This window comes from Equus przewalskii, chromosome 7, assembly GCF_037783145.1.
Source record: "Equus przewalskii isolate Varuska chromosome 7, EquPr2, whole genome shotgun sequence".
Lineage (NCBI taxonomy): Eukaryota > Metazoa > Chordata > Mammalia > Perissodactyla > Equidae > Equus > Equus przewalskii.
In genome coordinates, this window is record NC_091837.1 from 17741829 (window position 1) to 17764720 (window position 22892).

The 22892-nt window shown below is 43.4% G+C and overlaps 1 protein-coding gene across 1 annotated transcript in view; it reads right to left on the reverse strand.

The window, feature by feature from the left end:
• The window catches only part of FBXW8 (F-box and WD repeat domain containing 8), a 114016-nt gene that overhangs the window by 82953 nt on the left and 8171 nt on the right, over positions 1-22892 (reverse strand). Inside the window, exons 2-3 of the mRNA XM_070627156.1 lie at positions 16325-16429; positions 1413-1577 (exon numbers count right to left, since the gene is read on the reverse strand). Of these exons, the coding sequence (XP_070483257.1) occupies positions 1413-1577; positions 16325-16429 (270 nt within the window). The remainder of the gene's footprint in view (positions 1-1412; positions 1578-16324; positions 16430-22892) is intronic.

Sequence of the window (22892 nt, forward strand, 5' to 3'; positions counted from 1 at the left end):
CAAATCTCAAAGTATCCCTCCTTTCCAGGCAGAAAGGCCCTAGTTAACGCCCAGCTCTCGAGCTTTCCTGAAATTACAGCCACTCCTACCAGGGGTAGAGCCTCTGCTTTCCGGCCCCCAGCCTGCTGAAGCAGCTCTGTCAAAGCCTCGGGCCTGCCTCTTGCTGCGTCCTCACACGCACCCGAGCAAACACACAGTCAGGAGGGCTGGGCACCTCCACACGAGGTCATTACCTGGTGTGGATGCAGCTGTGGGGCCAGCGTGATTGCGACTTAGGGTGCTGTCTTGACGGCCCAAGAAAGGACAGCTATGCAAATTCTCCTTAGAAAGGTAGTTTTCAACCAGCGGTGACTTTGCCCCCCAGGTGACCTTTGCTGACATCTGAAGACATTTTTGGTTGTCATGACTGCAGGGAGGAAGAGAGTGCTACTGGCCTCTCCCGGGGAGAGGCTACAGATGCTGCTCAACATCCTGTAATACACAGGACAGCCCTAAGCAAAAAGGATTATCTGGCCCCAAATGTCACTAGTGCTGGGGCTGAGAAATCCTGAATTAGAGAAACACTGCTCCTATTAACTTCACTAGAAAAAAACTGTGAGGTTGCCCAGATCAAGAGTATCGGTCTCTAATCAGGTTATGAGGTGACTGGGGACAGACATGCACATAGGCAATATGTCACCATCAGTAATGAGCAAAAGCTTGTTAATCTCAAAGTCTATTAGGATTGACCTTTACAGGAGTGGAAAGAGCGTGGTTCTATCCCTTCCAAACAACTGGATACCCAGCTACCCAGGTGGAGAGGCACTCCCCCACTACTGTCTCGTCATGCCTCCGACAGCTTTATGTAACACTCTTCCTGACAGCCGCTTCCTAAGAAACACCTCACTGGGAAAATTCGGGGCTGTGATCTAACATTTCTGCAGAGACTTTGAAGTGATAAATGTTATGGAAGCAAGCCAATAGGTTATGTGAGGGAAGAGAAGACAGTACGTAGAGACGTTTAATACGTTTCCTGGAAAGAGCATTTTCAGCTCCTCTTTTGTATTCAGGGGGTGCTTCTGCCTTCTTGATCCATCTAGGATGGTGAAAGTGAAAGGGGGCTGCACTGAGCACACCTCCAAAGACCCCAACCACCAGAGGGGAGGGGACTGGCACCGCAGTCTCCCTCTTCCTCTCCTGGAGGACAACAGGATGCTCCCAATACTGTGGCTGAAAATGGGGGCAGATAGCCTCATGGCGAACAACATAGACAAGAGATGACCAACAGTGGAAGGTGCGCTCACCATCCCCCTCTCTCTGATTTTGGCAGTTAACCTCGGGCTGTAACGGGACTCGGTGTTGAATCCCGGGCTTGGATTCCCGTGTCCTCATAGGCTATTCCTCTACAGGTAATGATACTGGCCACTGCCTACCTTCCAGTTGGTTCGCAACATGTGTTCCTTGGCTCGGCACTCTTGCAAGATGAGCTTCCAGCAAGAATAATCCGAGATGCTGCTCTCAGGAAGGTGCCCTTCCTGCTGGCACAGCCTGTACCAGAGCACTTCATCTTCCGCAATCACCTTCCACGTCTTGCTCACCTAAAACAGCGCAAGTGACACAAGTGTCAAATTCTGCAATTAGAGAAGCCCTTTGTCATCCAAAAATCAATCAACACCTTTATTGTTGCCCTGGGTTTATGGCAGTATAAAATGTCTCATTAACAAAACACTCCGAGGTGAAAAAAAATACAAGCAAATGTTTCCAGTTTTATCTTTCAAGATTTCAAAATTGTACCACCATCTGATATCACATTTTAGACTATTTGGTTAAATTATTATATAACATAAGAAAAAAACACAAATACACAAAAGGCAAAAAATACACACTGTAACACGTTAATACACACACAATCATACACAGCTTTTCAGAAAAGAATCTCTTTACTTTTTACCAATAGGCACTTGTATTTCCATCTTATAGAGCTGGAGACTGATGGCCTCTGAAATAAAAAGCTGTAATAAAATAAATATTCATAACTCAAAACTTCTGGTCCTATGAGAAATTCAAATTTATATTATGTGTGAAAACTTAGATTTTAAATGCGTAGATTAAAAAAATATTTAACAGAAAACCCGAGCTGTTAACCAGGTCTCTAAGATCTGTTATAGAGAAATTAACGCTACGTCTGGACTGAATTTCAAATCCCAACAGTATCAAGAGGAAACGGCCGTTTTTGCTATCAGTGCCTTCTCTTCCAACTCTAACTTGGGGGAAGGATGGATTTACTTCACCAGAGGATAATGTACAAAGTTGGGCAGACTGAAAAGGTTGGACTCTGCCGGCAAGATGAGAAACTGAGCCAGCAGATCAACATGCTCTTGGTCTGCCACACATTGTGTTCGCTGCCCATCCAATGCGTGCAAACCCCTTCTAAAAAGAAGAGTCGCGACCCGTGGTTTACAATAAGCTGTGCTCCTTAACAGTCCTTTGGGACCACTTCGAGACATCAAATACACAGACAAGAAGACGGAATATGAGACAAAGTAAGGGAGAGAGCACACAGCATGTGCATGACAGACTCTCGTCGCACAGGGTGCCTTGTTTAACGAAGTACTTACTGATAGGGAGCTAACTTTCAGGACTGCAGAGTAAAGATCTCCGAAAAATCTGCTCCTCCATAAAAGCAACAAGAATACTGCCAAAAAGCGTCAAAGTCAACTTTTTCAGAACTCTGGAAATTAATTAAAGGCCTGAAACATTCTGAGGAACATTTATTCAAGAAAAACGGCTGAATTTTGATAAGAATAGTGTGTTGTTTTAACTTGCACTAATCCCATCCTCCTCCTCCAGCCCTACAGTAGCCTTGAAAACCAACATCCTTACAACTATGGTAGCTGTAAAAACCAGCCGCCTAGCAGCCACTGGGGAGGCCAGATCGGTGTACAGCTCCCCAAAAGTGCCGTCCCCAGAGAACTGCCACCATTTGACCTGCCTGGCAGCTTGCTGGAAAGCTCTATTCTGAAAGCTTGTCTTTGTCAGACCTGCCTTGGATCTTGCTCTGTCCTATCTCCAGAGTATTTCTCAGAAACCATAAGGGACAACTGCTTAACCCTGCAGCTGCCCAATGCCTCATTACCAGCTGGGGCTAAAAATAGGTTGACCAAAAGGTTTAAAAGGAAAACCTGGGGAATGGGATGTCCATAGGGGACTTTGAAAGGCTCCAATATATTCCTGGGACTCAAGAATGCCATGAGCACGTGGAGGACTATGTGTGAGCCCAGGAAAGACCTGAGAAGGCCCTGATCTTTCAACTCTGGCCAACCTTGAGGCTCTAAACAAGCAGGATGCGAAGGCTAAGGCACAGCTGTAAACTGGTGACACATTGAAGGTGGCCCCCAACATACAGAGAGCACCTCAGCAAAGGCAGGGAGATTTAATGGTTCATGTACTTAAGGAAATCTCCATCTGATCACTAGCTACCACTAAACTAACTGAGCAGAGATTTCAGTGGTTGCACATGACAAAGAAAACAAACTAGAGAGTTAGTTCAGAAAAATCACCAAACAAACAAACAGCAGCAACAACAAACCCTCCATATGGGAGAGAATCTGATTTCGAGAGTTGTCACATTATTTTAAAAGTCCATTTTTTAACAAAAAAATTATGAGACATGCAAAGAAACAGTAAAGTATGACCCACAGACAGAAAGAAAAAGCAGTCAATGACCCTTAGGAAGTCCAGACGTTGGGCTTACTAAACAAAGAGTTTAAATCAGCTATTATAAATATATTCAAAATACTAAAGAAAAGCAAGTCTAAAGAAATGAAGGTGTGAGCACAATGTTTCAAGTATAGAATATTGAGGAAGAGAGAGAAATTTTTACAAAAAGAACCAAATAGAAGTTTCAGAGTTGAAAAGTACAGTAACTGCAACAAAAAATTTACTAGAGAGGCTCAACAAGAAATTTAAGCTAGCAGAAGAATCAGCAAATTTAAGGTCAATTAAAGTTATCTAGTCTGGGGCCGGCCCCGTGGCCAAGTGGTTAAGTTCGTGTGCTCTGTTTTGGCAGCCTGGGCTTCACCAGTTTGGATCCTGGGCACAGACCTAGCACCACTCATCAAACCATGCTGTGGTGGCATCCCACACAGAAGAACTAGAAGAAGCTACAACTAGGATATACAGCTATGTAGTACTGGGGAGCTTTGGGGTGAAAAAAAAAAAAGGAAGATTGGCACAGGTGTTAGCTCAGGGCCAATCTTCCTCAAGCAAAAAGAGGAAGACTAGCCACAGATGTTAGCTCAGGGCCAATCTTTCTCACCAAAAAAAAAAAAAAAAAGTGGCAAGTCTTCTGTCACTTTTCTGAACCAAAGTGTCACACTATCATGCTAAAGGTGTCACACTGGCTCAAGGCTTCAATGGTTTAGAAACTGAAGAATTAAGAGGGGTCCTGGAGATCAATTAGGCACAACTTCCTGTCACAGGAAAGCTCCTCACAGCATGCTTGGTTGGTAGCAGGCTTCTGGTGAAGAGCTGACCTCCCAAATCAGTCTGACCTACTGCAAAGCAGTCTTTTAGAAAGTGCTTCCTAAACTGAAAGCCATCCCTCTGAGAACAGGAACAAGACAAGGGTGCCCACTATCACCATTCTTATTCAACATAGTACTGGAGGTTTTGGCCAGAGCAATTAGGCAAGAAAAAGAAATAAAAGGTATCCAAACTGAAGAAGTGAAACTCTCGCTACTTGCAGACCATATGACTTTATATACAGAAAACCCTAAAGAATGCATCAGAAAACTACTAGCAATAATCAACAACTACAGCCAAGTTGTAGGGTACAAAATCAACTTACAAAAGTCAGTTGCATTTCTATACTCTAATAACAAACTAACAGAAAGAGAACTCAAGAATACAATCCCATTTACAACTGCAACAAAAAGAATAAAATATCTAGGAATAAATTTAACCAAGAAGGTGAAAGACCTATACACTGAAAACTATAAGTCATTATTGAAAGAAATCAACAATGACATAAAGAGATGGAAAGAGATTCCATGCACATGGAGTAGAAAAATAAACACAGTTAAAATGTCCATACTACCTAAAGCAATCTACAGATTCAATGCAATCCCAATCAGAATCCCAATGACATTCTTCAGGGAAATAGAACAAAGAATCCTAAAATTCATATGGGGCAACGAAAGACCCCAAATAGCTAAAGCAATTTTGAGAAAAAAGGAACAAAGCTGGAGGCATCACAATCCCTGACTTCAAAGCATACTACAAAGCTATAGTGATCAAAACAGCATGGTACTGGTACAAAAACAGATATAAGATCAATGGAACAGAATTGAGAGCGCAGAAATAAAACCACATATCTATGGACAGCTAATCTTCAACAAAGGAGCTAAGAACATACAATGGAGAAAGGAAAGTCTCTTCAATAAAAGGTGCTGGGAAAATTGGACAGCCACATGCAGAAGAATTTAAGTAGACCATTATCTTTTGCCATATACAAAAATAAACTCAAAATGGATCAAGGACTTAAAGGTAAGACCTGAAACCATAAAACTTCTAGAAGAACACATACGCAGTATGCTCTCTGATGTGTCTTAGAAGGATCTTTTCGAATATTATGTCTACTCGGCCAAGGGAAACAAAAGAAAATATAAACACGTGGGACTTCATCAGACTGAAGAGCTTCTACAAGGCAAAGGAAACCAGGAACAAAATGAAAAGACAGCCCCCCAAGTGGGAGAAAATATTTGCAAGTCCTATATTGGACAAGGGGTTAATCTCCAAAATATATAAAGAACTCATACAACTCAAGAACAAAAAGTGGGCAGAGGATGTGAACAGACATTTTTCCAAAGAAGATATACAGATGGTCAACAGGCACGTGAACACATGTTCAACATCACTAATCATCAGAGAAATGCAAATCAAAACTACACTGAGATATCACCTTACACCCGTAAGAATGGCTACAATCACCAAAACAAAAGATAAACGTTGGAGAAGATGTGGAGAAAAGGGAACCCTCATACATTCCTGATGGGAATGCAAACTGGTGCAGCCACCATGGAAAACAGTATGAGGATTTCTCAAAAAGTTAAAAATCGAAATACCACACGACCCAGCTATCCCACTACTGGGTATTTATCCAAAGAACTTGAAATCAACAATTCAAAGAGACTTACGCACCCCTATGTTCACAATGTTCACAATGGCCAAGATATGGAAGCAACCCAAGTGCTCTTCAACTGATGAATGGATAAATATGCGGCATATATACACAATAGAATACTACTCAGCCACAGAACAGACAAAATTGTCCCATTTGTCACAACATGGATGAACTTAAGGTATGATGTTAAGCAAGATAAGCCAGATAGAGAAGGACAAACACCATATGATTTCACCCATATGTGGAAGACAAAGAAAGTGCTTCCTGGGGCAGGCCCAGTGGCATAGTGGTTAAGTTTGCCGCTCCACTTCAGTGGCCCAGCCTTCACGGGTTCGGATCCTGGGTGCGAACCTACACACCACTCACCAAGCCACGCTGTGATGGCGTTCCACATACAAAACAGACAAAGACTGGCACGGATGTTAGCTCATGGACAATCTTCCTCAAGTAAGAAAAGAGGAAGACTGGCAACAGATGTTAGCTCACGGCCAGTTTTCCTTACAAAAAAAAAAAGTGCTTCCTTCCATTATTTAGAAAACAGATGCCACCTGTGGTCCTGATTTTGCCCTTTTGAAGGAAAAGTCTATTCCTTCTTCTCCCTGACAGCTCCTGAAATGGCTGAAGACAGCCATGACATTACCCCTTAGTCATTTCTTCATTGGTCTAAATGTTACCCATTTCCTTCAACTAACTGTCACAGGACTAGCTCCCCTACCCATTCTCTCTGAACGTACCCTAACGTTTGTGCATCTACAGTGTCTTCTTCAAATGCGGTACTCAGGACGGACCGATACCCGAAACACGGGCTGTCAGTGCTGTCAACAGAAAGCTTTTATCAGACACTAATCTGCTGCTTCACTCATTGTAGATACATCATCGTGGTACTGAACTAACGGTCCACCAAAGCTTCTGGAGTCTGTCTAATTTATTAAATATTGAAGGCAAACGCAAAGCTATAAAGAATATTATAAACACCCAAGGACTTACTATCCCACTTAAGAAATAAAATATTACTAATAAGCTTAAAGCTTCTGTGTGTCCATGTCCACATCCTCTTCCCCCCAAGGGTAATCTCAATTTGGTGTTCATCATTCTTCAGAGTCTTTTAAAACACAAACTGCAAGTAAAACAAACAAAAGAAAGTCCCCATTTCTTCCTTCCACAATAGTATTTTTCAAACCTAAATTCTTAACTTTCTAAACTTTCTGTCCATTTTAAATCGCAGCCCATTGCACACCCCTCCTCATTTCAGATCACCTTGAATCCCAACGCTGTTAGCCAGCACACTAGCTACTCCACCCATACATAAGTCATCTACAGTATACGGTGTGTGGGCCTTCGTGTCTTAATTATTAAAAAACAAAAAAAAAGTTCCCCAGAATGGGGCTGAGGACAGAAGCCATGGCCAACGGCGCGAGCCCTCCCCCAGGCTGACGTGGGTCCATTAAGCAGCCCAGCCAGGGCATGGCCGCAGCCTCAGTTACACATCCACTTAGCCACACTGTCACCCCACACTTCTCCATCTTAGCCATAAGGGCGTCAGGGAGACAAACCTTCATCTGACCACGAGCTATCAGGCAATAAAGAGCGGGATAACGAATCAATAACACCAGAGCTCCAGTTTTGACTAGAACACCATGGTTTTTAGTTTTGGCATGTCTGGTCCACAGCTGAGCCTGCCCATGACACTGGGTGGTGTCTGTCCATCTGTCTGTGCCAGAGTGAGTCTGAGCACTAGGCAGTCATGAAGCACAGACAGAGACAGACCCACGTCAGCTGTGATGGAGCATGGCTACCACTCAAACAGTTCCGAGAGTAATTCCCTACCAGGCCCCTGAATTCAGGGGGAATGTGGAAGGTAAGGGCTTACGCTAACACACAGAGACCCTCTTGGGTTCTCGAAGGCAGAAAGTGCTAACTAAACACAGGGCAGCTTATTCTGATCTTGGGATACATGAGGCTTTTTTGTAAAAAATGTAAAATTTTGTATAAATTATGAAACGTAACTACTGGACAAAAGACTCAGAACAGCTAAGAGATCATAGAAATGTAGTCATTATTTCGTTACGTAGACCAGCACTTCCCAAAGCATGTTCAGTAGAACAGCAGCTTCAGGGTTTTAAGAAGTTACCTAAAGGAAAGATCCCAGGGCCAAACGAGTTTGGGAATACCGAGTTAGACAAAAGTAAGCAGGGTCCTGCACTGCAGAACTTCTCAGAGCTTTTAATAGACTCACATGTGTTGCATATCTGTACAGAGATGTAAGAAGCCACATTCCCTAGACTGAGTTGCTTCTTGAACTCTTCCTGCCAGGAATGTCTGAAAAGCCTAGTGCTCCGCAGACGGCACCTGAGAAAACACGATACGGTTATGGGTCAATCAATTGAGATATGCCTGGGGCACTAACCATGTGCTGGGCACTGAGGCCAGCAATTCTCATCCACTGCCCACCTTCACCTGCCAAACTCTCTCCTCTTGCGTATGAGTGACATCCCATGCATGTGCCCAGACTGGGGGCTCCTTCTCCACAGTCGGGGACACGACAAGAAAGTCTTGGTCTCTGCCCTTACAGTCAGTTTGGATTACCAGACTGATCCCACATAGGGGGCAATCTCAAAAGATTAAAAGATTCTCTAGTCCAGAAATTAGCTATAAGACTGCTTTTTGTTAGATGGAGCCACTGAATCATCAGCATTTTAGGAGAATCCAGTACTCAGTGATTAGAAACTAGAAGATATCAATTAAATTAAACATTCTGGATGAGTTTTCATGAGAGTAAACTGTACAAATTTCGGCCACTTTAAAGTGGAGAAACTTTTCAGGGAGACTTTCAAAAACCCTCAAATATATCAGACCTTAAAAAACTTTGGAAGCTGAAAACAGATTTTGATATCAGCTTCAAAGAAAACGCTACGCTGTTGTAACTAATACAGTTTGAAATTTGTACAACAGGGTTATGGGCTAAAAGACTGAGAACAAAACATTGATGTTTCAGGGCATCGTCTCCACAGCTAACCCCAGATCACAGGGCTTATTTCGTAGAAAATAATGCTCAGAATAAAGTTTAAATCCTGGATAACAGACAATAAATCTCTTCGGGGGATTTATAAAAACTAGAGGTGAGAATTACTTCCAAAAAGGGATCAGGATTGTACCCACAATTAGGTATTAAACACAGAAATGTGCCAACGATTTCTCTAGCCAACTTTAAAGGGAGGGTGGCCTTTTTTTCTTCTTTAAAGGAGAAAAATGACAGGCTTTAAGAATTTCTTTTAATCCTGAAGGAAAAGAAAAATCAACAAGAAAAGACCTAGTTAAACTTTAACAAGTAAATTTTAAAGAGTCTCACCAAAAGGAAATCTAATTGTTTTGATTTCTTAACTTATATTAAATCTAGCAAGTTCACAAGCCTGATTTTTCCACCGGCCTAATGGTCTGTCTTTACTACACCAGGATTGGAATGGCCCTGCGCAGTAAAAGCCCACTGATTGAGCCTCAGCTGCAACAATGTGCTAATAAAAGCGTCTCCAGCATCTTGCTTTATAGCACCACTGTGAATTGCTATGTAAAAAAAAGGCCTTGGCTTCAAAATTAGCTTTATTAACTCTGCCTGGATTAGGGTTACCAGTGAGGCCCACGAAAGGGGAAAAGTGTCATTGTTCCAGTCACACGTTTATATACCAAGTCTACTCAGGGAGAACGCACTATAGAAAGACAGCTGTACACAGACTCATCTCAGTTTCCTTTCTTGCCATTCGCTCTTGAACTCACTCACTTTTGCCCCCACCACAGCACCCATTCTGGTCAAGGTCACCAGTGACCTCCAAGTTGCTCCATCCAATGATCACTTCTCCTCCCTCCTCTTACTTGGCTAACAGCAGCACTTAAAACCTTTGATCACGTTCTCCTCCTTGAAAACTTTTACCGCTTGGTTCCCGGGGACCATGCACTCTGGGTCTTCCTCCTACCTCATGGGCCCGCCTTCTCAGTCTCCTCCACGTCTAATCATCATCGTGGTGTGCCAGGGCCCAATCCCTGAATCCCCTCCTCTAGCTACACTCACCTCCCTGATGATCTCGTCCAGCTTCCCAGCTTTAAATACGACTGATGTGCTGCTGACAGCTCCCAAATTTACATCTTCAGCCCTGAGCTCAGCCCAGAACTCACCTCCAGCCTCACACCCAACTGCTGATCTTCTCCCACACCGCTCCTCCTACCTTCTTCCCCTTGTTGCTAACGGCAGCCTCATCCTTCCAGGTGCTCAGGCCAAACATCTTAGAGTCCTTGCTGACTCTTCTTTCTCTCCCCACACCCAACCCATCAGCAATCCTGACTCCACCCACTTCTACTGGTACAGTCCTGGTCCACCACCTCCTCCTGTCTGGATTATTGCAGTAGCTAGTAGTCTAACTGGTCCCCCTGCAGCCTGTTCTCCAAACAGCAGCCAAAATGACCTCTTTTAAAATGTAAGTCGGACTTTGTTACCCTCTGCTCAAAACGCTCCAGCAGCTTCCCATCACAATCACAATAAAAGTTCAAGTTCTTTTGGGGGCCAGCCCAGTGGTGCAGCAGTTGAGTTCTCACGCTCGCTCCAGCAGCCCGGGGTTTGCCAGTTCAGATCTCGGGCTTAGACCTATGCACCGCTTATCAAGCCATGCTGTGGTAGGCGTCCCACATATAAAGTAGAGGAAGATGGGCATGGACGTTAGCTCAGGGCCAGTCTTCCTCAGCAAAAAGAGGAGGATTGGTGGCAGATGTTAGCTCAGAGCTAACTTTCCTCAACAAAAAGAATGAAAACAAATAAATAAATAAAGTTCAAGTTCTTTTAATGGATTAAACGCCTTTCACATTTTGAGTATTTCTTCTTTTAGCACTGTCTGCTCACTACACCCCCACCCGTATTAATTTCCTATTGATGCTCTAATAAATTACCACAAACGTAGTGTCTTAAAACAACACCAATTTATTCTCTGACAGTTCTGGAGGCCAGAAGTCTCAAGTCAAGGGTCGGCAGCAGGGCTGCATTCCTTCTGGAGGCTTCGGGGAAAATCTGTTTCCTTATCTTTTCCAGCTTCTGGGGCCACCCACATTCCTTGGTCTGTGGCACCTTCCTCCATCTTCAAAGCCAGCAACATAGCATCTACTCTCCTTTCTGACCTCCTGCCTCCCTTTTATAAAGAGCCTCATAATTACACTGAGCCCACCTGGATAAGCCAAGACAATTACCCCAGCTCAAGATGCTCAACTTCCTCATATCTGCAAAGGCCCTTTTACCACAAAGGTCACATATTCACAGGTTCTGAGGATTAGGATGTGAACATCTTTTGGGGGGCCATTATTCAGCTTACCCCAACATGGCCAGTGTGACCTTTTTGCTTTCCTCAAACACATAAGGTGTGCCCCGCCTCAGGACCTTTGCACTTGCTATATGCCTCTGCCAGAGACCCAGTTTCCTTCCTCCTTCTTTCAGGTCTTTGCCCAAGGGTCACCTTCTCTGTGAAGTAGCCACTGGCCACTTAAAAGTGCACCCCCAACATCACCTCTGCTGTCTTATTTTTATCCACAGCACTTATCACCATCTGAAACCCTCTAGTTAATTATGTGTTTATTGCACATAATGTAAGATCTGAGAGGCAGGGGATTTATGCTTTGTTCACTGCTGTACTCCCTGTCTAGAAAGGGACATAGCACATAGTAGGCCCTCTGTAAATAACTGAATGAGACAAAAGAATATGTCCAGTTTCTTAAAAATTCAACACTTCACAAAACTAGATTGCTTTTACTTTCAAAGGTCAGCTTCTGGCACGTGTTGCCCTCAAGAGGCTCCAACTTCTCAGTAAATACCCTCTTGCTCTCTGGTTTTTTTCTTTTAAACTTTTTAATTATGGAAAATTTCAAACACAAAAGTAAAGTGAACGGTATAAGGAACTCCCAAGTCCTCATCACTCGGCAGAAACGATTATCACCAGTTTGCCCTTCTCGTTTCATCTATTGCCTCATCTTTTCTTTAGTTCTGCTTTGCTTTTCCCTATCCCTGTGTAAAGGAGGCAGCCACCACAACCTGATGAATTAAAAGGAAACCCCCAAGGGCGTTTGGGTCTCGGGAACGCACGTATCTCCCTGAGAGAAGTCTGGTGGCAAAGGAGAAAGAGAACCAAAGGAACCCGGCAGCGACCACAGGTCTTCAGAATCACATCTGCCGGGAAAATCAATTGGGCCATGCTGAGCTACGGATTCCCGACTTCTGAAGAGCTCATGAAGATCTTTAGCTATAAAACCCCAGATTCTAGTTTCTCCTATTTGGACATCTGGGAAGATCCTAAGATCACATTTTCCTTGAAACTTGAAATATGATAATCTAACCTTTTACTTCCAGAATTACGTAGTTTGGTAACACCTTTCTCGCTCACCAATTTTATAAGAAATCTCAAGTTTTAACCTCTGCATCTTCCTTCTTTTCCTTTACTGCTTTCTTTATGCACATTTTTCTATCTTTTACTCAAAAAACATAACACTGTTGTCTATGCAGCTAAATTTCTAAAGCTACACATTAGGAAATACACATAACTAAAATATACAAAAATAAAACAAGACAAAATTAGAGAGATGAAGAACAGATTGGTGGCTGCCAGGGGTTAGGGACGGGGAGGGAGGTAGAGGTGGGTGCGGGTAGCACAGAGACCCTTGTGATGAATGTGCCGCATCTTGATTGTGTGGTCACACAAATCTACCCCTGTAATAAAACTGCACAGAACTAAACATACGCGCACAGAAAGGTGCGTGTAAACTAGAGACACCTGAATAAGCTCTGCGGCCCGCACAGTGCCAATGTCCCAGTCTGGTGTTGCTCTACAGTTACAAAGACATTTCCAACAGAGGAAACTGGGGAGGATACACAGGACCTCTCTGTACTATTTTTTACAACTGCCTCTGAATTTATAATTATTTTTAAAGTTTTAAAAGCAACTGTTGATAAATACTTAAAAACCTTTACTCCTCAGAATTATTCATGTTGTGATTCATATAACACAAGACTTACCCTCCCCTTAAAAACCAATTCTTTACTTTTGAAAATCAGCAATTTTGTAATTGTTATCCATTTAAAAATATTATCCTTTAAAGTGCCAGAAATCCTGTGCACCCACACACAAAAATGAACATAAAACTATAAAAAGCAAAATGATAAAGCCGTTCAATGAACTGCCCAACACATAACTTTGCTTACTGAAAGTCACCCTGTTTGAGACATTTCAGCATGAAACACTCCCACAACTAGCAAGAAGCTAGAGAGGTCACATCAAAAGTACACAAGGATCTGGGGCCAGACCGGTGGCGGAGTGGTTAAGTTCCTGTGCTCCGCTTCAGGGGTCCAAGGTTTGCAGGTTCGGATCCCACGTGCAGACCTATGCACCACTCTCAAGCTGTGCTGTGGCGGCATCTCATATATAAAACAGAGGAAGATGGGCAAAGACATTAGCTCAGGGACAATCTTCCTCAAGCAAAAAGAGGAAGATTGGCAGCAGATGTTAGCTCAGGGCCGATCTTCCTCACAAAAACAACCTCACACACACTGATGTAAGGATCACACACTAATGGAGCGGGACTTTGGCTCTGACAGCATAAACCCTCACAAAGCAGGCAAAGAGCAAGGATGCAGAAAGGAGACCAAGTCAGAGCAAAAGCAGTTCTCCAGTGTAGTCTGCAGCATAATTAAAGCACAAAAGTCCTCCCCAATCAGGGTTCTTTACTGTTAGTTACCAACTTGGCATAAAGATCTAAGCAAACAGGTTTTCTCCAAGGGCACACATGTAACTCATGGTGCCAATTCCACATAACTGGCCCAAGTTCACTAAAATCCCAAGGCGGCTGGATTAAAAGAGAAAAGAGACAGACAGACAGAGCAAGCCCTTCTAAAGCGAAATCATAAAGTAGCAGGACATTCCATTCAACAGCACTCTGTTCCTCTGTTTAAAAATAAAAACACCACAAGAAGCAAATGAAAATGCTCCTTATTTTTATTACCTCGTATTTTTATTTTAATGCTTGAAAAAAACAAAGCCAATTCTATCTACACACTCCTGGCCATCCATTGTCATCTTCATGCAAAAACTCTGAAAAAATCCTGGCTTCAGGATCAGAGCTACCTTAGGGGTTCTGTTTAAGAATATTTTCTATTCTTACACATGCACTCTAAAAATTAGGTTGAACAAAAAACAAACAAAAAAACACCCTAAATCCAACAGGCCAAAGAGGGAAGAATTCTAGTGGACAATTGGACTACTGTGTTGCAAATTAAAGTGTTCACACCTGCAGAATAATCTCACCAGCATAACCAATCTACCCTGAAATGCAGCCCCGCTGTACCAAAAGGGGATCTCTTCTTCCACTAGATCCTATCTTTCACTGATAAACTCTTTGGATGAGAAAACCAGCAGCAGATGTGAAAGCCACATGGCCCTCTACAAAGCAGGAGAGCAAAAAGCAACGTTAAAAGAAATGGTTCCTTAAACAGCAGCTCCCTATCAAGAAGGAAGATTTTATCAGCTAATGCTGACTTCGTGGAAAGCAGCTAGCTATTAGACCCTGCTCCAAGACTTCGGCTAACAGCATCAGGCTGAAATCCAGGAGTTCGACTCATTTAGCTACACCCTTGTTTTCAACTCTTGGGCACAGGGCCAATGTGTAAAGTTAGACCATAACCAATCCAATTTCCAAGGGAAAGAAGACAACGTACGTACTCTTTCTTGACGCAATCGAAAGGCTCTGAGCAGAGTTTACACTTCAACACATTTTTCTTTAGTGAATTTCAGCCTTTGAATGATTTCTTCCGTCATTTCCTAAAGATTTCCAGACTCTGCATCAAAAAATATTTGCCAACACCCCCAAATTAAGTAACATTGTGGCAATCAAGAATACTGGAAACATTTTAAATTCACATTTAAGTAGAAAAATAATTTTGATTAAGCAAAATGCTTCATAAGGAAACAGCGTAAAACCAGAAACCATAACCCGTCCTGTACTTTGTGTGATCCCGTTGAACTGCCACAGAGGTACGAGCTCTAGAGCCTACATCTGGCTGCAGTTTTCACCACTCAAACTACCTTAATCCTTTTGACTTCACATTCTCGAAGGTGCTTTCGACTTCTACACACAGTTCTCCTACCACTTCATTTTACCACCGTTCTCTCGAAGGCACAGGCACTTGTGTAAAATGCATTATTGAATCCAGGCATGGGAAACGGTCACCACTATACAAATTAATTCTTTGGCAGTTATAGACAATGGATACTCCAGTGTCTTCTGGGAACAGTTGTCCATGAAAAGCCAAATGGTCAGCAATCATATACACATTGAACTTACCAAAAATTACACACTCTTTGCCAAATAGAAGAGAACAGGGGACCAATTTGAATGGCATAAACCCTTGCCTCTCATAGAGTGGCCAAAGCCACACTGGCATCATCTGGTTAGAAATGCAGAGTATCGGGCCCACCCCAGGCCTCCTGAGTCTGAACTTGCATTTTATCGAGGTCTCCTGTGATTCATGTACACAGTCAAGTCTGGCCCAGATGCCATCTCCCACCATCCACTCTGTGGGCATAGCCCCCAAAGTCCGCCTGAGATGGGGGACACTGATCTGCAATTCCCTCGGTGGGAGCCACTCTCCTCCGCCTCACACCTCGCACCTCACTGAGAGGGAGTCGGGTGTTTAAAGGGTAATTTGGATTATAGGCCTAAAACATGACTTCACTGTTTTGTCCTCAGGCTGACCCTCAGCTCCCAACCTAATGACTGGCTTGATTTAACCAAGGGCTCACATCTTTGCATTAAAAAGGGTAAGGACATTAACAGCTCAGGATAGCTCAATAAAGGCCCAGCACAGCGTTGTCAGCCTTGAGCACACTGCCACAGGTCAGCCATAACTCAGACTGCAAGGAGAACAGAGCTCTGGAGCAGATGGTCACAAAAAGATAAACACCGCGTGGTGAGGGGGAACACAGTCCTTTAAGTTCAAGGTTGCATTCCCTCAAGTAAAGTTGCTACACAATTCATAAGTTCTTGAAAATCTGTAATCCTAAGTAAATTTCTGTTACCCAGGAGCTTCCTATACTTTAATTACACATGTAGGTAAGTCTTGAACGCCAGTTAATGACAGCTTACCTGTGCACACCTTCCTAGGTCTTTCCTGTCCAGATACTGAAATATATTGATTGCCAATTCGTAAGGCAGTTGGATATCGAAGAAGGGCACATCATCCATTTCATTCTGAGGAGAAAAAAGGAAATAAGCTTACGATTCTGAAATATGAAAATGCTCTTATTTACAGGCCTTTTAAATTACCAGAGATATCCTTAGGTGATGACAAGAGGGATGACGCTTTTTCCCAGGAGGAGCAAAGCATTCTCACTTTTTGCGGAGCACAGTCAGAACTCAGAACTTGACAGCCACTCTCAATTCTCCAACCCCACATCCTCTACCCTCCTCACATCCACTTATAAAATAAACAAGACCACTTCTCATAAGGCATGAAAAAGGAGAAGCAAGGGTGTCATGTGACAACCTGGGGTACGCCCACAGGATTCAGTGCAAAGGCTTGTGGGAAGTCTCTTGGCTTCTAAGGAAAGCTGAGCAGCAGGTAGCCAAGAAAGTAAGCCTTGAAATCAGGGAGGCCACTGGTCCCCCCAGGACAACTGCTCCTACCCCCCAACCTGGTGGGAAGTGAGTACCCACAGCCAGAGAAATGCTGACCGAGGTCACTAAAGTGTTTTCATCAGAAAAAGGAGAATAGGGCTGTGACCATGAGCAAAAAGTAAACAAATAAAATGCTGCTCGTGAGTGAGGTGAAGACATCTCCCCTTGGCCGCTGGAGTAGCACAGGTTTCCTAATGCACTCAGGGCTTACATCGGTTAACCTGAGCGAGCCAATGCAGACAAAGCAGCTCTTCTTCGGTGTCATTTATTAACGCAGAGAAATCAGAGCTTGCCTGCCTTTGGAGAAGCAATTAGGGATGAGGTAACAGGCTTTACTTGAGAGATAAGGCTGTCATGACGATCCGGGTAGCACAAAGAAATACGAGTGTGAAACAGAAAAAAAGCCAAGCGTGCATATGGACCCCTCTGCCTGTTCCCAAATCCACCTGCCAGGTTCACTTTGGTGTGTGCTTCTGCAAAGCTGGGGAAGGCGGCGCTCTTTGTCCCAACAGAACTTGCTTAAAAAATTCATTTATAAGCTTTGGCTGACATCAGTGACTTAGTGGTTGCAAGCAAATTATTAATTCACCACTCAAATACAACAGTCATATACTGCAAGGCTGCAGTCTCAAAATCGAAAATAGCATCAGAATTTTTAAGGGAGTGTGAGCACTGACTGAAACCCTACCAAGATTCAGGGTAAAGATTTTTCTGGAATCATGTTTCCATTCATCTAGGAGTCTCAGGGCTAAAAGATAATCCAGGGCATAAGAAGGAAATGTATTCAACTGCAAAAAGAGTGCAAGGCTAAGTAAGAGGGCCAAAAAGGATCTCTAGAGGAACAAAAGAGTAAGAGTTGACAGCTCTCCGCGGGCAAAGAGGGAACAGAATGTTAAATCAAAAGCGAAATGTTGGCTATACAGAAAAAAACAGGAAAAAATCTGCAAGTGTAATTGGAAAACAAATGGGTCCTCGCCTAAAAAAACAATGGAAAGTCACTAGGCTAATCCCAGGTTAGGCCCCCTCCTAGAACTAACTGGCTTCACTCATCAAGAAAAAGAGGCATCGGTTTCTCTCTCGGCCCAGATACAACTCGAGACTTCTCAACACAAGCCAGTAGGGAGTCGCCCGCCGTGGAGGAAAGCCACACACAACACAGACTATCCTTTGCAACCCCGGACTTCTGTTTTCTCTTTTGGATTATTTGACTGGTGAGGTGGAGAAGCTACTTTACCTACAAGGTAAAGGAACAAGAGAGAAATGCTCCTTATCCTCACGTGAGCAGAATAAAGGCAGAGCAAAGCCTGCACGCACACATGGTGGACTCTCACTGAGCTTCACCGTTAGAGGCGGGCCAGGCACTGCTGTCTTCAATCGGTCCCTTCAGGACTCTCTACACCCTGGTGCCTGGACTTGACACTAGAGTGATGAGGCAAGAGAAATCAGCTTTGCTTTTAGTTATTCTGGTGTGGAAAAGTCACACTCCCAGCGGCAGGAGCCTTCGCCCCTTTGCCTACTCAGCTGGCCAATCCTCCACCCTCATCCTCAAGAACAGTGCCTCTACCTCAGCATCTCCCGACCTGCCACCAGCCTCCTTGATCCCAACGCCATGGTCTCTGGGATGCAGCACAGCATCCAGGTTCAGAGCAAAGCTTAAACTGAAGCCCCTGGTTCTGCCACTTGACTAGCCACGAGACCAGGCTACATGCACCTGAGCCCCGGCTTCCTCATCTGTAAAACAGATACAACTAGCCTATAAATAGGTAGGTTATTAAAAATAACATGAAATAATACACGGAAAGGGGGAGGTATGCAAGAATCAATTGTTAATACTGCTATTTTCTTTCCTTGAGTGGCACTCCAGCTCCTTTTTCCTTCAATAAATACTTGGTGACGAGGTCCACATTCCATGTTACTCCTATACCAGCTTGTTGTTTACACAGAAGGTCATCTCCCCGTTTCATACCACACACAGATGATACTCGATGACAGCGAAAAAGGATGGTCCAGCAAAGGCTAAGCATTCAGGAGTCTGAACACTGACAGTTTCCATACAACAGGTCTTTTCCCAGAGGACTTGTAAAACAGAATCGTCAATTTTAAGTTATACCACAGTAATAACTAAAGAAGGATTTGCTCTAATGCACAGTGGATGAAAAGGAGCAGCCACCAGGGTGCAAATGACCTGTCAAGGGTGTAGCGGCCCCCATACCAACAACAATCAGGTCTCACTATTGATCCATCAGTTGTGATGGTTCTTAGTCATTTATAAGTTCTGGAGGGCAACAACTGTTTCAAAGCACTGAATTATAACTATGTAAACACCAACATTACAAAGCCAAACATTTTTCAAAATCACTGTTCTCTCAGAATTACATCTAGGGGCCAGCCCGGTGGTACAGCAGTTAAGTTTACACATTCTGCTTCAGCGGCTCAGGGTTCGCCATTCAGATCCCAGATGCGGACCTACACACTGCCTGTCAAGCCACGCTGTAGCCGGCGTCCCACATATAAAGTAGAGGAAGGGGGCACGGATGTTAGCTCAGGGCCAATCTTCCTCAGTACAAAGAGGAGGATTGGCGGCAGATGTTAGCTCAGGGCTAATCTTCCTCAAAAAACAAACAAAAAAAAAACAATTACATCTAAACTCCAAAATGATGATCAATCCCAAACAGATCAAGTCCTAGACTTCCACGTGAACAATCCTCTCTGTTGCACAACCAACATACTAAAGGAAGGCCCACATCTTAAGGAATATATAGACCCCACAGGTGAGGAGACCAAATGCTGAAGTTTCGTGTGCACACTTGGAATCTTTTTGGCAAGACATTCAGTCACTGGCTCCTGCAGTGGATGCTGCAGTGGGTCACTCAGATTCGCCCTCCGGGTCCACCACACTCATTCCTCCAGATGCCCAGAATGCTGCCTGGCGTTGGCTCACAGCTGAGTCCCTTCCTAGGCACTGCCCTTGACCAAACGAGCTGCCTCATCCAAGGTTACATCCCCTCCTGGAGGACGGTGTCCATTCAACAACTAGTCAACAGCTGAGTGTAAGGGCCTGGCTTCCTTGCCTCAATTCGGGACCTCTCGGAAAGGCTAACCCGCTAAACCACCTGCATGCAAATCTCCATCTCAGAGTCCGCTTCACGGAAAATTCAATTTTTCCAAAGCAACAGACACGATCCATGATAGCCCCATTTTCAACACATTCCCAAGGGTTCTTATATACAACCCCAGAGGCATCAGTCTAGGTAACCTACTCCCGTTCTTCTACTCAAGGAGGCAAAATGGAGTGCAGGAAGTTAGAGTGATGTTATTATACCCAAGACAGACAGACAAACACTGGAGCAGCTTCAACATTAAGTAAATCATTCATAAACTTCACTTTGTTATTATTAGTAAGCCATCACTTGTGACATATCACCTTATAAAAGATTGAAGAGTTATGAGCACGTTTGACCCTGTGGGTAAAAACGCAATTCTTTCCTAGGTGTGCATGATTCAACAAGGATAACATGGAGCCACACCTTAGATAGAAGCTATATACCCTAATAGCACCAGAATGTCTTAAACACTCTCACTTAATACTTCCCACAGTTCATAAATATAAGTAAAAAATACTGCTAGCCACTAGTGTGCAGAAAAATACCTTGTAACGTAAAAGGTATGATCAGACTTCCACCTAGGCTCTTTTGAAGCACAGAGCCATCCAAAAAGTTACAGGCCCCATTAACCAACTCTCTATCTGTACTGACTTAAACACATGGACGTGGACAAGTCAGCATTTCAGAAACAAAGGGATTCTGAAGGAAGGAAGAAAGAGATTAAAGACACTGGAAATATTAATACAGGGAAATGCGGTCACACTATAAAAATGTCAATACGACTACAATGTTTAGAGAGAATAATTTTGCATCAATTTAATAGCCAAGGCAATGTGAGAATGGCCAAATTTATGCTACAGAAGACCATACAGAAGACCAATAAATTCAAAATATTAACATTCCTTTAAATTGATGGAAAAACATCTTTTTGATAACATACAACCTGGCTTTTAATTCTTCAATGGCTCAGATATTGATTCTCTACCCCTGTTGATGACTCTCGTCCTGTGTTACACATCAAAATCATCTGTGTAGTTTTTTTTTTTTAACCCAAACATCCAGGGTCTCACTCAGACCTGTCACCCCAAATTTCTGGGGGGCAGGGCTCAAGCGCCTCTCCCTCAGGGATCCTCACGCACACTAAAAGTTGAGAGCCACAACCGTAAATTACACAGATACAAAAATCAATCCTTTCTCAATCAAGCCAAAAAAAACCCAACCACAAAGGAGTCATGTTACTTTGTTAATTCAAAGTCAGTGAATACTAGATTTTCCCAAAGTCTACTGGACTTCCTCCAAAAATGCTAAGAGAAATTGCAAACAGATCCACCCCAGGGAGGCTGATTGGTACTCCTATGTGCTAATGTAAGACTAATTCTGTAAATGGACTGGTTTTGTGCCTAACTGTTAGAAATTTAATCTTTCTTCTCTTGTTTAGTAGAAGAAGGGGTAATTACTAAGAGCCAAAGCAGCGAAAAGTGAAGAATCTGACTTGAGGTTTGTTCCCAACGTATATCTCCAGGGCAAACCAAACAGTGAAGATCTCTCTAGGTGGTGTTTTAAGAAACTGAGACAAGCCCCCGAGTTCAAACAATAGATATGTAATAACATTTCTGCTAAACCTGTGACTGAAAGGAGACTGTTTTCTAAAGGCCTTTATCTCAACTTTCCACGTACTGCAGCAGAGTAGGGTAGACCCACACAATCTCAATCAGGAGGGACGGAGGAGTTCCCGTTTCACCTGCGTTTTCTTTAGGAAAAAAACTGGTTGACTGGGGAAAAAAACCAGAAACACTGACAAGATATATAGGCATCCATTTATAATCCCAAATTTGTCTCAAAATACATGTTCTTATTTACACAAAGAAAAAACAGAAGTACACTAAAATGTTAACAGTAGCCTCTGAGGAATAACATTACGAGAGATTTTTGTTTTCTTCATTCTCTTCTTCTGAATTTCCTAAATATTTTACAATGAGCATATGACATTTTCACAAAGAAAAGCATACATTTTTAAAATAAGGTATTTTATGCTCAAAACACTATCTGACTTCAGGGCCATGCCAGGTGTTGGAGGCAGGAGAGGTGCTGGTAACAAGTGTATGAGAGATCAAATCTTTTATAGAGATAAGTCATCAACACGTAAAACGGAATGAAAAGCGGAGACTACAAAAGGCAGTCTGGATAGTCCCTTAAGGCATTCCAAAGTTCATTAGTAAGTGAGCTATTAGAACTGGAAAGCCACGTCTCCAAAGCAACCACGCTAGAAGAGTGGTTAAGCTCCCAAGCAGTCCACACAAAGCCAATGTCTCTCCTACCATTGGACCTAATCCCCAAGCCTGGCTATGAGGAAGAGCAAAAGGTATTCAATAAATTTTTGCGGATTGCATGTGTGGATGATATAACCCAACCAGAACACTACAATATCTAACCAGCACGGTGTCTTGTACACAGCAGATGCACAATAAATGTCCATGGGATTTATCTTTTTTTATGCGCTTTCCAACTTCAAGAACCATTCTTACTCAGGACCCTGGGCACTCTACCAAGGCATGGAGACAGAAAAAGCCAAGCTAAGGACTGTGGGAGCGAGCACTGGGGCAATCCCAGGAGGGTGGTGACGCAGCGAAGGGAGTCAGTATGAGGAAGACACTGGACCTCTGCTTCCAAAGCTGCCTTTTCATCTAAACAGGGACCAGAACTTTAGGACCCAGAAAGAAGTCAGGGGGAGGGGAGCTCCCTTGTCAGAAGCTTGCGCCCCAGAGGGGTCTGTGTGGCTATGGACTCCTTTGTGGAAAGAGTATATAAAGGGTTTCACATCAAGGGCCTCAACCGCTCCAAGCACATTCCTACAATCAGGATCAACTATATAATTTGTGGAGTCCAGTGTAAAACAAAAACGTGGGGCCCCTTGTTCAAAAATGATTAAGAAT